At 45.9% G+C, this 15,074-nt stretch overlaps 1 protein-coding gene across 26 annotated transcripts in view; it reads left to right on the top strand.

Moving 5' to 3' along the window:
• LOC123993294 (protocadherin alpha-C2-like) overlaps nt 1–15,074 on the top strand; it is a 228,089-nt gene that overhangs the window by 186,972 nt on the left and 26,043 nt on the right. For 25 of the 26 annotated variants that reach the window (XM_046295286.1, XM_046295271.1, XM_046295290.1 and 22 more), the window contains one exon: nt 10,677–10,735. In XM_046295286.1, the coding sequence (XP_046151242.1) occupies nt 10,677–10,735 (59 nt within the window). Of the gene's footprint in view, nt 1–669; nt 3,728–10,676; nt 10,736–15,074 lie in introns of those variants that run through there. The other variant, XM_046295265.1, reaches the window with a different exon arrangement.

Genomic DNA, 15,074 nt, shown 5'->3' with positions numbered 1-15,074 from the left:
GGGTTGTCCACATACTTTTATATATGTATTGTATGTAGCTCCTTTTTTAGGAATCTGAAATGTTCTTTAATCTCATCCAGGGAACCGAAACGTTATTGGTAGCCTATGTAGAACCAAAAATAACACGTTTTTTTTTCCTGAGAGTGTGTGTTGATAACTCCATCTTTTAATGCTCAGCCCTAACTAGATTTGCACTGCCCTGTTGAATCCATCGACGCATTTCAAGGACAGATCCCCTCTTTACTGGGAGGATGTAGCGTAAATGTTTCCAAAGCTGCTGTGCTTATACTTAAAGTTAAACGATACATTGTATGATGATAATTGCTGAACAAATACAATGAAGAAGTTATCTATTTATATATTTTAATTAAGGGGTTTATGAACCGTATTTCCGTAGCTTATTTTATTCGATTAAATATCCGTTACTCGTTTTATTTCTATTTCTTCGATTTTTCTTCGAGCTTTGGCGTAATTGCTCGTTTTGGATCAATGAAGAGAGAGAGAAGTAATCGCTTGGGCGTACTGAGAAAACAGATCGTCTATGTATCCCAGCACACAATGAAAAGGGCGGTGGCACTCGCTCGCTCTCCTTCGGATAAAGAAAAACTACTAGTCTGCTCAAATACATTCTCTTAGAAATGTCAAAAACGACCGACTGTTGAAAATAATGATACAAATTAGTATTCGTATTCCCGAGGTGTGAATGGCATTTTTATTTTTATTTGACGTTGTTTTCAACCGGAGGTGCTGAAATGCAGCCAGCACCGATTGAGAGCAAGGCTCCCCCCTCCCCCGCTGCCCACAGACACCATCGCACAGAGAGAGGGAGGGGGAAGGAGAGAGAGGAGAGATAGAGAGAGGGAGAAAGCGATAGGCAGCACCCGTGAGAGGGAAACAAGAGTCAGCCGCGCGGAGGAGAGAGAAGAGAGAGAAAAAGCAGTAACCAAACAGACAAAGGAAAACATGGATGTAACGGAAAGACGTCCTTTTAAACAAGCACATGTACAGGAGAGGACGCTTTGGTCGTTCTGCACATAGTAGGGGGTAACGCACGGACTCTTCCCCAGTTTTTAATGTGGCGGGTGGGGACGCACGGCAAGCTAAAAAGGCGGAAAGCTTTCTCTAATCCGTCTGCGGATCCTGCCTGCTTGCGATGGCTGTGGCGGCGCGATGCTGTTGCAGCATAACGCAGAATGGGCCTTTTACTTTGTATTTGGTCATTTTTCTACTCAGTGGCCTTACAAATGCACAAATACGATACACCATTCCGGAGGAGCTGGAGAATGGGGCTGTGGTCGGAGACATTGTTCGCGATTTGGGTCTGGACCTGCGAAAGCTCTCCTCCCGACGCGTCAGAATCACCTCGGACAGCGCACGGAGATATTTCAACATAAATCATAAAAACGGCAAGCTGTCGGTGAGCGACCGCATCGACCGGGAGACGCTGTGTGAATTCAGCGGCACATGTTCCCTCAACCTAGAGGTGGTGGTTGAGAGCCCGCTCGAGGTGCACAACGTGGAGGTGGAGATTCTGGATGCGAATGACAACTCGCCACAGTTCCCCCGGGACGAGTACCAGCTGGAGATCTCGGAGTCCGCTATAACGGGGTCCCGGTTCCCCATCGAAGGCGCGCAGGATGCAGACGATGGCTCAAATTCGGTTCGGCTCTATCGGCTCAGCAACAACGAGCACCTCGCGCTGGACTCCAACAAGCCCGTGGCAAACAGCAAGCAAATCGAGCTCGTGCTCAAAAAGCCATTTGACCGCGAGCATACACCGTCTCATCAGTTCATACTGACTGCTGTCGACGGAGGCACCCCTGCGCGCACGGGCACAGCCAAAATCAACGTTCATGTCCTAGATTCCAACGACAATGTGCCCGCGTTCGACAACTCCGTGTACAAAGTGAAACTGTTAGAGAACTCGCCCAAGGGCGCTCTGGTGATAAAGTTAAACGCCACAGACCCAGATGAAGGCACAAACGGGGAGGTGTTTTACTCTTTCAGCAGTTACACCCCAGAGAGGGTGAGACAAATGTTCTCCATGGATACAGATACAGGAGAGATCCGAGTGAAGAACAACATAGACTATGAGGAGACTAACTCCTATGAGATGTACATACAAGCTATGGACAGGGGCCCTTCTGCAGTGGCCGTCCACTGTAAAGTGGTTGTAGAGGTTTTGGATGTGAATGACAATATCCCAGAGATCGTGCTGTCCTCTCTGTCCAGCCCAGTCCGTGAGGACGCTCGGGCAGACACGGTGGTGGCCTTGATCAGCGTTAATGACCGGGACTCTGCACAGAACAAACAGGTGACCCTGGAGATCCAACCTGGCCTCCCCTTTAAGATCAAGTCCTTCCGGAACCACTACACCTTGGTCACCTCCGCCTTCCTAGACCGGGAAACCATCTCCACCTACAATGTCACGGTAACCGCCATTGACGGAGGGACCCCGGCCCTCTCCTCACACATGACCATTAAAGTTGACGTGGCGGATGTCAATGACAACCCTCCTCGCTTCGAACAGACGTCCTACACAGTGTACATGACGGAGAACAACGCGCCCGGGGCCTCAATGTGCGTGGTGAAGGCTCTGGATGCTGACGCCGGGGAGAACGCTCGCATCACCTACACCGTCCTCAATGACAACAACCACGGCATCCCCGTGGCGAGCTACGTCAGCATCAAACCCGACACGGGCGAGGCCTATGCCCTGCGAGCCTTCGACTTTGAGAAGCTCAGAGAGTTCCACTTCCAGGTGAAAGCCCAGGATGGTGGTGTGCCGCCCCTCAGCCGCGTGGCAACCGTCTATGTTTACATCATGGACCAGAACGACCACTCCCCCAGGATAGTCCATCCTCCAGCCAATGGGACGCGGACCACTGAGACGTTGATGAAGAATGCGGAGGCGGGGGCTCTGGTGACCAAGGTGGTGGCGTGGGACGGGGACGCTGGTCAGAACGCCTGGCTGGTGTACGCCCTGGAGCAGACCACCTCCGAGCTGGACCTGTTTAAAGTCCACGAGCACACGGGGGAGATCCGCACCACGCGGCGCGTCAGCGAGGACAACTCCACCTCCTTCCTGCTCACCGTGCTGGTCCGTGACCATGGACTCCCGCCGCTCTCCTCCACCGCCACCATCAACGTGCACGTCATGGAGCTGCCGCCCAAGCTGACCCCCGACCCCAAACGTATCATCAGGCCTCACAGCCCACTACTGTTCTCCAATGTGACCCTCTACCTGATCGTGGCCCTGAGCGCCACCACCTTTGTGTTCCTGGTCACCATTGTGGTGCTGGCCATCGTCCGCTGCCACGCCTACTGCACCCAGCCCGGCTCCTGCTCCCCATGCTGTGTGTCCCAGAAGAGAGTCCCCGAGGGGGGCACCTCGGCCGGCGGGGGTGGAGGGTCATTGGGTCGAGGTGGAGGTGGTGGGGGAGGTGGAGGTGGGGGTCAGGGTCAACCCAACAATAACGTTGCTCTGCGGAGGGACCTGAAGGTTGAACCTCACTACATCGAGGTGCGGGGGAACGGCTCCATGACCAAAACGTACTGCTATAAGACATGTATGACGGCCACGTCGGGGAGCGACACCTTCATGTTCTATAACACGGGCCGGCCCCACAGTGGCACCTGGGGCTCCGGGGGATACGTTACCAGCCAGAGTGGACAGAGCCAGATGTTTGTGCGCAGGCTCAGCATGCCAGACGCAACCGCGATACAGGTGTGTGTGTGTGTCCCGTCATCTGATCCCAACAACACATCCCAACTGACTGGAAAGCCGTTTCATACGTTGTTTCTTCGGGAGATGTATTATTTGGGTTTTCCCCTAGGCAGTGTTTTGTGGAACAGTGTTTGGCATTTACAATTTTCATGCAGGGAGGGGTGTAGAGGAGTTGTCATCTTTTTTGTTGTGTTTATAGTAAACTCTTCATATGCTCTTTTTTAATATATCTTTTTTTGCAGATATGGTCAAGTTTGAAATCACCTAAATCATTTATACGCTCTTGTGTCACAGGCCTTGAGAATCGAACACTTGAAAATCACAGTGCCCCTCCCAGTTCTTTTAAAAAAATCCTTTGTTTATTTTTGTCAAAAGGTTACCTGGGTTACCTGGGTTACCTGGGTTACCTGGGTTACCTGGGTTACCTGAACTGATTGCATTGTGTTGCAGTAGTAAAGGTGTTTTTGCTGTGCAATGCTCTGTTGTGAGCTCTGTCTGTACATTACGTACATGCATGCAGTGTCGGAAAATATGCTCTCTAATTTCTCCAGTGCTTTGGGAATGTGTTTAGATTTGAGCTGTGCGGGGTGCAGGCAAGCTCAGAGCTTCTTTGTGGGAGCTGTGTGCTTGTGTGCATGTTTGTGTTGGCGGGTGTATACGCTCCTGTCTCCGTGTTGTTTGTGTGTGTGTGTGTGTGTGTGTGTGTGTGTGCGTGTGTGTGTGTGTGTGTGTGTGTGTGTGTGTGTGTGTGTGTGTGTGTGTGTGTGTGTGTGTGTGTGTGTGTGTGTGTGTGTGTGTGTGTGTGTGTGTGTGTGTGTGTGTGTGTGTGTGTGTGTGTGTGTGTGGTGCTCATGAATCATCAGAAACATATGGCAGCTATCAGATGTTTATGCGCCTCGCTCATCTGTGGTCGTTTAGGGAGCTGTTACAGAAATACCCGTATTCAGTGAAAACATCTCTCTCTCCATAGCTCACTCCACCTTCTTCTCTCTGTTGTGTGCTGTACTGCTACAACCTGTGGCAGTAGTACGACACTCAAGAGACAACTGCAACATATCATGGTTATTTGCAATGATATTGTTTTGGAAATGATATGGGTTCGATGGTTTAGAAACGGACAGTGGGATTGCTTTGATCGCTTTATTCTAGAACATGTCTGTACAGTTGAATAGACTTTTGTAAACTTGATTGTAATGCTAGGTTTCGTGTGTAAAGGGTTACTGTGAATGACTGGGTGAGGTCGCACTAGGCCAATCTGATTGGTCCTCTAGTTCTGGTTCAATGGGCAAAGACTAGTCTGGTGTGGTCTCTCTGAACAGAGAAATAGTCTGGGCTTTAGTGTTGCTCTCTCCAACGTAAATAGTCATGGGTCTTACTCTATTACAATCCCCACAGGTCAGTCACGCTCAGGGCAAATGCCGTGAGTTTGGTTTAGTGGGTTAGCAATGGAATTTGAGAGAGGCAGACAGACTCTGCTCGGGATTAATGTTCCCATCTTTAGGTCACTGAGTTTTCTCATTCACTTGGCATCGTTTGAGAAGCAGGGGAAAAACCGAATCAAACTCTTCGTAGCTATGTGTCTGGTGGCTTTTACATCATTAACGGAGTGGTTCATTCCACGTGTAAAGTGGAATCTGGTGACTGTTCTGACTGCATGGTTGTCGTAGAAAAACACAGTAGAGAAAAGGACAATTATGACAAAAGAAATATGTATGTTGTCGACACGGCTCATTTTAAATGAAGAGAACATGTAAGCCTTCAAAGAGATGGATTGGGATCTGAAGCACTTTAAACACATTGTGTAGCTTCATTTACCAATTGGAATTTGTGACGTATCATACGAATCGCAAGAATTTAAGCATTGTTATTTCGCAAAACAAATTCAGGACGTAGCATATACATTTACATTTACATTTAAGTCATTTAGCAGACGCTCTTATCCAGAGCGACTTATGGAATACGTTTTGCACAATTGCGAAATGTTTTCGGGGATCGTTTTTTTTGTTGCTCATGAGCTCTATTTTCAAAACTACTGGCTGAAATTATACACAATAAAAATGAATGAAGAAGAAATGAGGTAGGAGGGGTTAAAGGGGTTGAAAAAGGGTGAAATAATGAGGTCGGGGAGTGAAAGAGGATGAAAAGGGTGAAATAAAACAATGTTCAGGTAATTGCTCCTCTCTCCTTGGTGGTTTCCCTCGTTAAATGCCAGTCATGTTTGCTCCAGCCTTGTAATTAACTGTCGGCGACGTGTGGTTCCCAATACCACGGTGGGATTGATCGGGTTCCATGAGGATGGGGAAAGCAAGGTGATTGGACCAAGGCGTTCCATGGTGGAGGTGCGAGCGCTGTATCCATGCGAGGGGTGTCCACTCAGAGGCAGAGAGAGACAGAAAGAAAAAAAACAGGGCCCTATTAAGTCCCTCATTTGTGTGCACACAGCAAGGCAGGGAGGAAGGGAGTGCACAGGAAACCCATAGGGATAAAAACATTCTCTCTCTCTCTCTCTCAGATACAGAAACCAAATTCTAATTCACAATATCAACTCTCCACCATCGCGCTATGTCCTGTGTGTATTGCTGATAGACTCTGTATTGCTGATAGAGCCTGTCTGTGTGTAGGGCTGCATCAGACTGCAGACGTGTTTTAGGGTCCAGATGCTCCTCTCTAACCTACGGTGTTAGTGGGAGTCTGTTCTAATGTACACACACACACACACACCGTAAGGACGGCCAGACCACTCCCCCAAACAGTTACTCCAGGGCAACTGCTTCGTGATGGCGTTTTTATTTGGAAACTACCCTATTTTTGGGGATGAATCTGTCTCTCTTGTTTATGAGAGTTACAGTGTGGAGTGTTAAGTCTCTCTTATTTATCAGAGTTACAGTGTGGAGTGTTAAGTCTCTTGTTTATGAGAGTTACAGTGTGGAGTGTTAAGTCTCTCTTATTTATCAGAGTTACAGTGTGGAGTGTTAAGTCTCTCTTGTTTATCAGAGTTACAGTGTGGAGTGTTAAGTCTCTCTTATTTATCAGAGTTACAGTGTGGAGTGTTAAGTCTCTTGTTTATGAGAGTTACAGTGTGGAGTTTTAAGTCTCTCTTGTTTATCAGAGTTACAGTGTGGAGTGTTAAGTCTCTCTTATTTATCAGAGTTACAGTGTGGAGTGTTAAGTCTCTTGTTTATGAGAGTTACAGTGTGGAGTGTTAAGTCTCTCTTGTTTATCAGAGTTACAGTGTGGAGTGTTAAGTCTCTCTTATTTATCAGAGTTACAGTGTGGAGTGTTAAGTCTCTTGTTTATGAGAGTTACAGTGTGGAGTGTTAAGTCTCTTGTTTATGAGAGTTACAGTGTGGAGTGTTAAGTCTCTTGTTTATGAGAGTTACAGTGTGGAGTGTTAAGTCTCTCTTGTTTATCAGAGTTACAGTGTGGAGTGTTAAGTCTCTCTTGTTTATCAGAGTTACAGTGTGGAGTGTTAAGTCTCTCTTATTTATCAGAGTTACAGTGTGGAGTGTTAAGTCTCTTGTTTATGAGAGTTACAGTGTGGAGTGTTAAGTCTCTTGTTTATCAGAGTTACAGTGTGGAGTGTTAAGTCTCTCTTGTTTATCAGAGTTACAGTGTGGAGTGTTAAGTCTCTCTTATTTATCAGAGTTACAGTGTGGAGTGTTAAGTCTCTTGTTTATGAGAGTTACAGTGTGGAGTGTTAAGTCTCTCTTGTTTATCAGAGTTACAGTTTGGAGTGTTAAGTCTCTCTCATTTATCAGAGTTACAGTGTGGAGTGTTAAGTCTCTTGTTTATGAGAGTTACAGTGTGGAGTGTTAAGTCTCTTGTTTATGAGAGTTACAGTGTGGAGTGTTAAGTCTCTCTTGTTTATCAGAGTTACAGTGTGGAGTGTTAAGTCTCTCTTATTTATCAGAGTTACAGTGTGGAGTGTTAAGTCTCTCTTATTTATCAGAGTTACAGTGTGGAGTGTTAAGTCTATCTTATTTATGAGAGTTGGAGTGTGGAGTGTTAAGTCTCTCTTATTTATGAGAGTTACAGTGTGGAGTGTTAAATCTCTTGTTTATGAGAGTTACAGTGTGGAGTGTTAAGTCTCTGTGGTTTATCAGAGTTACAGTGTGGAGTGTTAAGTCTCTCTTGTTTATCAGAGTTACAGTGTGGAGTGTTAAGTCTCTCTTATTTATCAGAGTTACAGTGTGGAGTGTTAAGTCTCTCTTATTTATCAGAGTTACAGTGTGGAGTGTTAAGTCTATCTTATTTATGAGAGTTGGAGTGTGGAGTGTTAAGTCTCTCTTATTTATGAGAGTTACAGTGTGGAGTGTTAAATCTCTTGTTTATGAGAGTTACAGTGTGGATTGTTAAGTCTCTGTGGTTTATCAGAGTTACAGTGTGGAGTGTTAAGTCTCTCTTATTTATCAGAGTTACAGTGTGGAGTGTTAAGTCTCTTGTTTATGAGAGTTACAGTGTGGAGTGTTAAGTCTCTCTTGTTTATCAGAGTTACAGTGTGGAGTGTTAAGTCTCTCTTGTTTATCAGAGTTACAGTGTGGAGTGTTAAGTCTCTCTTGTTTATGAGAGTTACAGTGTGGAGTGTTAAGTCTCTTGTTTATGAGAGTTGGAGTGTGGAGTGTTAAGTCTCTCTTGTTTATCATAGTTACAGTGTGGAGTGTTAAGTCTCTTGTTTATGAGAGTTACAGTGTGGAGTGTTAAGTCTCTCTTGTTTATCAGAGTTACAGTGTGGAGTGTTAAGTCTCTCTTGTTTATCAGAGTTACAGTGTGGAGTGTTAAGTCTCTCTTATTTATCAGAGTTACAGTGTGGAGTGTTAAGTCTCTTGTTTATGAGAGTTACAGTGTGGAGTGTTAAGTCTCTTGTTTATGAGAGTTACAGTGTGGAGTGTTAAGTCTCTTGTTTATGAGAGTTACAGTGTGGAGTGTTAAGTCTCTCTTATTTATGAGAGTTGGAGTGTGGAGTGTTAAGTCTCTCTTATTTATGAGAGTTACAGTGTGGAGTGTTAAGTCTCTCTTGTTTATCAGAGTTACAGTGTGGAGTGTTAAGTCTCTCTTATTTATCAGAGTTACAGTGTGGAGTGTTATGTCTCTTGTTTATGAGAGTTACAGTGTGGAGTGTTAAGTCTCTCTTGTTTATGAGAGTTACAGTGTGGAGTGTTAAGTCTCTCTTATTTATCAGAGTTACAGTGTGGAGTGTTAAGTCTCTTGTTTATGAGAGTTGGAGTGTGGAGTGTTAAGTCTCTTGTTTATGAGAGTTGGAGTGTGGAGTGTTAAGTCTCTCTTGTTTATCAGAGTTACAGTGTGGAGTGTTAAGTCTCTCTTGTTTATGAGAGTTGGAGTGTGGAGTGTTTAAGGCTTTGGAGTGTTAAAATGTGTAGGCTGTTCAGGTGTGAAGCCTATTTCCATCCTTGGTTGTGCCAACAAAGTCTATTTTAGCTTTAGAGTTTGTCACTGCTTCATAAGGTGTACTTCTTCATGGATTCGACGCAACTTCAACACAAATATGGTTTCTCTGAACCGCTGAGATTTATACTGTGTCCCTGCTGCAGTGCTGATGAGTGTGTCCATGTGTTGCTGTGGCACGTTGAGCCATCTGTTTCCCTGTGGATGTAGATGACGTGATGGGATGTCTGACTCCTGGAGGAACACCAGGTTTTTCCTCATTTTGGCCACATATTGGATTCCAGGGTGATGAATGTGCTGCGTGGAGAGACTACGGTCGATCCCCCCCCCACCCACCCATCTCCAGGAAGTTAACATCTGTCCTGTGGACAGCACAGGAAATGGGTCACCACTGGGAAGAAGGTAGAGCTTGTTCCTACCACTGATCTAGGATCAGATGTGTTTTTTTTTGGTGTTGTTGCCCCGTAATGGTTAAGGTTAGGAATAGGTAATCTGATCCCAGGCCCATACTGTGATCATCCCTGTTTCAGAACATTACAATGAGTCTCATATTATATGGTTTCACTATGTGACACAAATACATTTCCATGAACTTTTTACAGTAAGACTTGTGTTTTTTTAAAGCATGTTATCAACTTGGATACATCCCCAAGTGTTGGCTGGTATTCAGAGTTCACCTGATGATGTCACTAGAGACAGAGCCTCCAGACAGAGGTTATGGCCGTTTCACACGCCTCTCTCACGGCTCTGTTATGATGGGGATGTCACATTTATTCTCTGTCCAGGTGCAGGCCTGAGGGGGTAAAGCTGATATCGCCTCCCCCTCACCTCACCTCTCCTCCTCCACCTGTGACCTGAAACAGAAGGAGACGAGGAGAGATGGGGTAGGGGGGATCCATGTGGTTACCATGGTGAGGCCTGTCGGGCCAGCTCAGGCTGATACTGTGACACACAAGGTTTTGATCAGAAGGGGAAAGGAGAATAAAATGAAAGAGACGGAGCGACAGCTGGATATAAAATGGAGGATATAGAGATAGGAGAGCACTGAGATGAATGAGGGCGGTAGATTGGGGCTAGCATTTTTTCCAGATCCTTAAACCACGCCTAATACATAAAATACAAATAAATCAAATATGAAAATAGTAAGAAGGACATTCCGAGCGAAAGAGTGATAGAAAGCGAGGGATAAAGAGGAAGGGTGGAGAGGTGGACAGCTCTGATGGAGCCCTTAGACAAAAACAGTGATGTGAGAATTCCGTCGGGTCGCCATTGTAACGGAGCGTATCCCCTGAAGCTGAGTGGTTTGACCCAGGAAGGGGGTGGCCTGAGGGACTGTGGCAGAGAGGCAGGGTCAGGGGTCCGGTCTGGTCTGGGCACTCAACAGGCATATCTCTCAAAGTCGTCACTCTCAGTGTGCATATATGTGTGTGCATGTACTTCTAGTTCACGCCATGACTTATTCATGGGAAGATATTGGGTTTTTGCCTGTGTGATCTCTTTCAGTACCTAAGACTCCAATCCATTTCTCTCTCTGTCTCTTTTGCAGCCCAAGGTGCCCAATTCAGACTGGCGTTACTCTGCTTCACTTAGGGCTGGGATGCAGAGGTAAGCACATATCACATTTTACCATACCTCAAAAGGTGTCCACTGTCCATTAGAATGTTACTCCAAGATTCATAATTCACCGGCGTTCCATTCCTTTTAAACCCTCATAAATCCTATGTTACTTTACCCATTCCCCTCCACTATACGTACTACTCACATTGCTGCTTGTTTAATTCAAATGGATGCCAGACCCTACAGCACAACAGAAGAATTTCCTTAGGAGTCAGCCACACTCCAAAAAAAAGCTAGTTCCGCAGGCTCTAGTTTTGTCTAAACTTGATTACTGTCCAGTCGTGTGGTCCAGTGCTGCAAGGAAAGACCTAGTTAAGCTGCAGCCGGCCCAGAACAGAGCGACACGTTTGGCTCTTAATTGTAATCAGAGGGCTGATATAAATAGCTAGGAGTTGAGGAGAGACTGACTGTGTTACTTCTTCTTTTTATAAGAAACAATAATGTGTTGAAAATCCCAAATGGTTTGCATAGTCAACTTACACACAGATCAGACACACACTTATCCCACCAGACATGCCACCAGGGGTCTTTTCACAGTCTCCAAAACCAGAACAAATTCAAGAAAACATACAGTATTATATAGAGCCCGTATTGCATGGAACTTCCTTCCATCTCATATTGCTGAAATAAACAGCAAACCTGGTGTCAAAACAAAGATAAAGCAACACCTCGCAGCACAAAGCCTCTCCCCTATTTGACCAGATAGTTTGTTTGTATTCATTGATATGTAGGCTACGTGTGCCGTTAAAAAATATATATATATATCTAGTTCTGTCTTTGATGTTCTGTATTATTTAATGTTCTGTGTGGACCCCAGGAAGAGTACCTGCTGCTTTTGCAACAGCTAATGGAGATCCGAATAAAATACCAAATACCAAAATACATTACTATTAAACCAGATATTATGCTATTTATATAGCATCTGTTCTACAGTATTCTTTTAGCTTGGTTGTTAGACAGTAGTAGATAGAGAGCGAGGGGTAATCAGGGGGTCAGTGATAGACTGAGGGGACAGACGGAGGGATGGAGAGAGAGAGAGGGACAGAGAGGGGGCTGGAGAGAGAGAGAGGGACAGAGAGGGGGCTGGAGAGAGAGATGGAGGGGAGGGCAGTTAGGCAGAAATATGGCATTGGGAATGCGCAACACAACACAGGGATCACATTACCCATGAGCCATTGGGCCACTAGCTGCTCTGGGATTGTCTGGGCTTGACCCAAACGAGGAGCATGCTAATGAGAGGGAGGGGCTAAGTTAACGAGCAGAGCCAGCCTTAATGAGCCAGGGGTAGCCAGGCGAACCACATCACCAAATGCACTGCACTGCGGCCAGGTAATCTCATAGTACACACACACACACACACACACACACACACACACACACACACACACACACACACACACACACACACACACACACACACACACACACACACACACACACACACACACACACACACACACACACACACACACTGCTCTGCTGCAGTTCCGATCTCATGAACTGAGGATGACTGACGGACCAGTCCCTCCATCGGGGAAAAACAGAAGTAGGTCATCTGCCACCGCCCCTCACACACACACACACACACACACACACACACACACACACACACACACACACACACACACACACACACACACACACACACACACACACACACACACACACACACACACACACACACACACACACATAGAGGTCTATCCCTCCGGCCATGACAGACAGCACTGCGGCAGTGATGAGGGACATGAGAGATGACAGAATGGACAACGCTTTCACAGCTCCCTGTAAACAACGTCTGTCTGTCTGTCTGTCTGTCTGTCTGTCTGTCTGTCTGTCTGTCTGTCTGTCTGTCTGTCTGTCTGTCTGTCTGTCTGTCTGTCTGTCTGTCTGTCTGTCTGTCTGTCTGTCTGTCTGTCTGTCTGTCTGTCCAGAGACATGGTTCATCAGGGTCAGTGTGTGTATTTGTCATTGTTTTATGGCTTATCATTTATTGTTTATTGTGTCTGTCTCGTGTGTGTGTGTGTGTGTCAGATTAATACAAGTTTAATACAAGTTTAACATCTGAGTGTCATTGGTGTTACACAGATTCCCTCATAATTACAGCAGGGTTTAATGAGAGTTAATGTGCTTGAGCAAATCATTCTAATACATTAAATCGCTCTTGTCACTTTAGCATGGAGCCCTTTATCATCCCTCCTCCTCTCTCTTCCCCTCCCTCCCTAAATCTGAGCTGTTGACTGATCTATTTATACTCTACTGAGATTACAGTTTGTTTGAAACATTTTGAGACATTTTGAGTGTATACCCCAAACAGCAATGCACTTGAGTAATGATTTTGACCTAGTTAGTTTTACAGCCCTAAATATATTTTCTGTAATTATGAACCCCGCTAAGCTAGAGGCTAGCATGTCTATGGGTTCATTTTTACTGCACTGGTTGTAATAATGACAGGCAAAGAGAGAGAGAGAAATGTTTGCCAATTTTATTTTAAAAAGAAAAACATGGGCCTCCCGGTTGGCGCAGTGGTCTAGGGCACTGCATCGCAATGCTAGCTGTGCTACCAGAAACTCTGGGTTCGAGCCTAGGCTCTGTTGTAGCCGGCCGCGACCAGGAGGTCCGTGGGGCAACGCACAATTGGCCCAGCGTCGTCTGGGTTAGGGAGGGTTTGGCTAGTAGGGATATCTTGTCTCGTTGCACACTGGCGATTCCTGTGGAGGGCCGGGCACAGTGCGCGCTAACCAGGTCGCCAGGTACACGGTGTTTCCTCCGACACATTGGTGCGGCTGGCTTCCGGGTTGGATGTGCACTGTGTTAAGAAGCAGTGCGGCTTGGTTGGGTTGTGTTTCGGAGGACGCATGGCTTTCGACCTTTGTCTCGCCCAGCCCCGTACGGGAGTTGTAGCGGTGAGACAAGATAGTAACTACTAACAATTGGATACCACCAAAATGGGGTCAACTTTAAAACATGTAAAATTAAAAATTTGAAGTCACTCAGAGCTCTGAGACAGGATTATCTCGAGGCACAGATTTGGGATTTGGGAAAGGGTATCAAAACATTTCTGCAACAACACATCATTCTTAAATGGAAGAAGTTTGTAACCACCAGGACTCTTGGTCAGGGAAGTGACCAAGAACCCAATGGTCACTCTGACAGAGCTCCAGAGTTCCTCTGTGGAGATTGGAGAACCTTCCAGAAGGATATCAATCTCTACAGAACTCCACCACTCAGGCCTTTGTGGTAGTGTGGCCAGATAGAAGCCACTCCTCAGTAAAAGGCACATGAGAAACCTGCTTGGAGTTTTCCAAAAGGCACCGAAAGGACTCTCAGACCATGAGAAACACGATTCTCTGGTCTGATGAAACCAAGATTGAAAATCTTTGGCCAGAATGCCAAGTGTCTGGAGGAAACCTGGCACCATCTCTACAGTGAAGCATGGTGGTGGCAGCATCACACTGTGGGATGTTTTTCAGTGTCATGGACTGGGAGACTATTCAGGATCGAGAGAAAGATTAACCGAGCAAAGTACAGAGAGATTATTGATGAAAACCTGCTCCAGAGTGCTCAGCACTTCAGACTGGGGTGAAGGTTCACCATACAACAGGACAATGACCCTAAGCACACAGCCAAGCCAACGCAGGAGTGGCTTCAGGACAAGTCTCAGAATGTCCTTGAGTGGCCCAGTCAGAGCCCGGACTTGAACCCGATCGAACATCTCTGGAGAGCGTAAAATAGCTGTGCAGCGACGCTCCCCATCCAACCTGACAGAGTTTGAGAGGATCTGCAGAGAAGAACGGGAGAAACTATAGATAGATAGATAATTACATGGTATTTGCAGGGTACAGTGATAACCTTATGCTCTTGGCTCCAACAGAGCAGGTTAAATAAAAAATTAAGATACATTTTTTAAAAAGTGAATGAGACATAAGAAAGATAATAATTCTATGCACATTTACACCTGTGGGGACAGGGTAAGAGTCCGTTTGGGAAAGTCCATGGGGGAGTGAGAAGTGATGGGATGAACTAACCATCAGCCAGACAGACAGACAAGCAGGCTGATTGTCTTTCAGAAAGACAAAGAGACATTTCTATGGACACAAGGAGAAGGTGGGACAATGAGCAAAAGCGGTGCGTGTGTAAAATCACTGGGGAAGCCAAACCAGGGGGGAAAAGCCATATTACAACCTACGTGTTGTGATAATTGCATTGTTTGCTCTATAGCCTGTTAGTTCCTAAGCCTTGACATCATGATGTATATAGGCCTAAAGGCCGAGACAATAAGAAGCCCCATTGGCAGAATCAATTTAACCACACCTTTATTTCGTTA

This window comes from Oncorhynchus gorbuscha, linkage group LG13 (assembly GCF_021184085.1).
Source record: "Oncorhynchus gorbuscha isolate QuinsamMale2020 ecotype Even-year linkage group LG13, OgorEven_v1.0, whole genome shotgun sequence".
Classification (NCBI taxonomy): Eukaryota; Metazoa; Chordata; class Actinopteri; order Salmoniformes; family Salmonidae; genus Oncorhynchus; species Oncorhynchus gorbuscha.
This window is presented reverse-complemented; position numbering and strand designations above follow the sequence as displayed.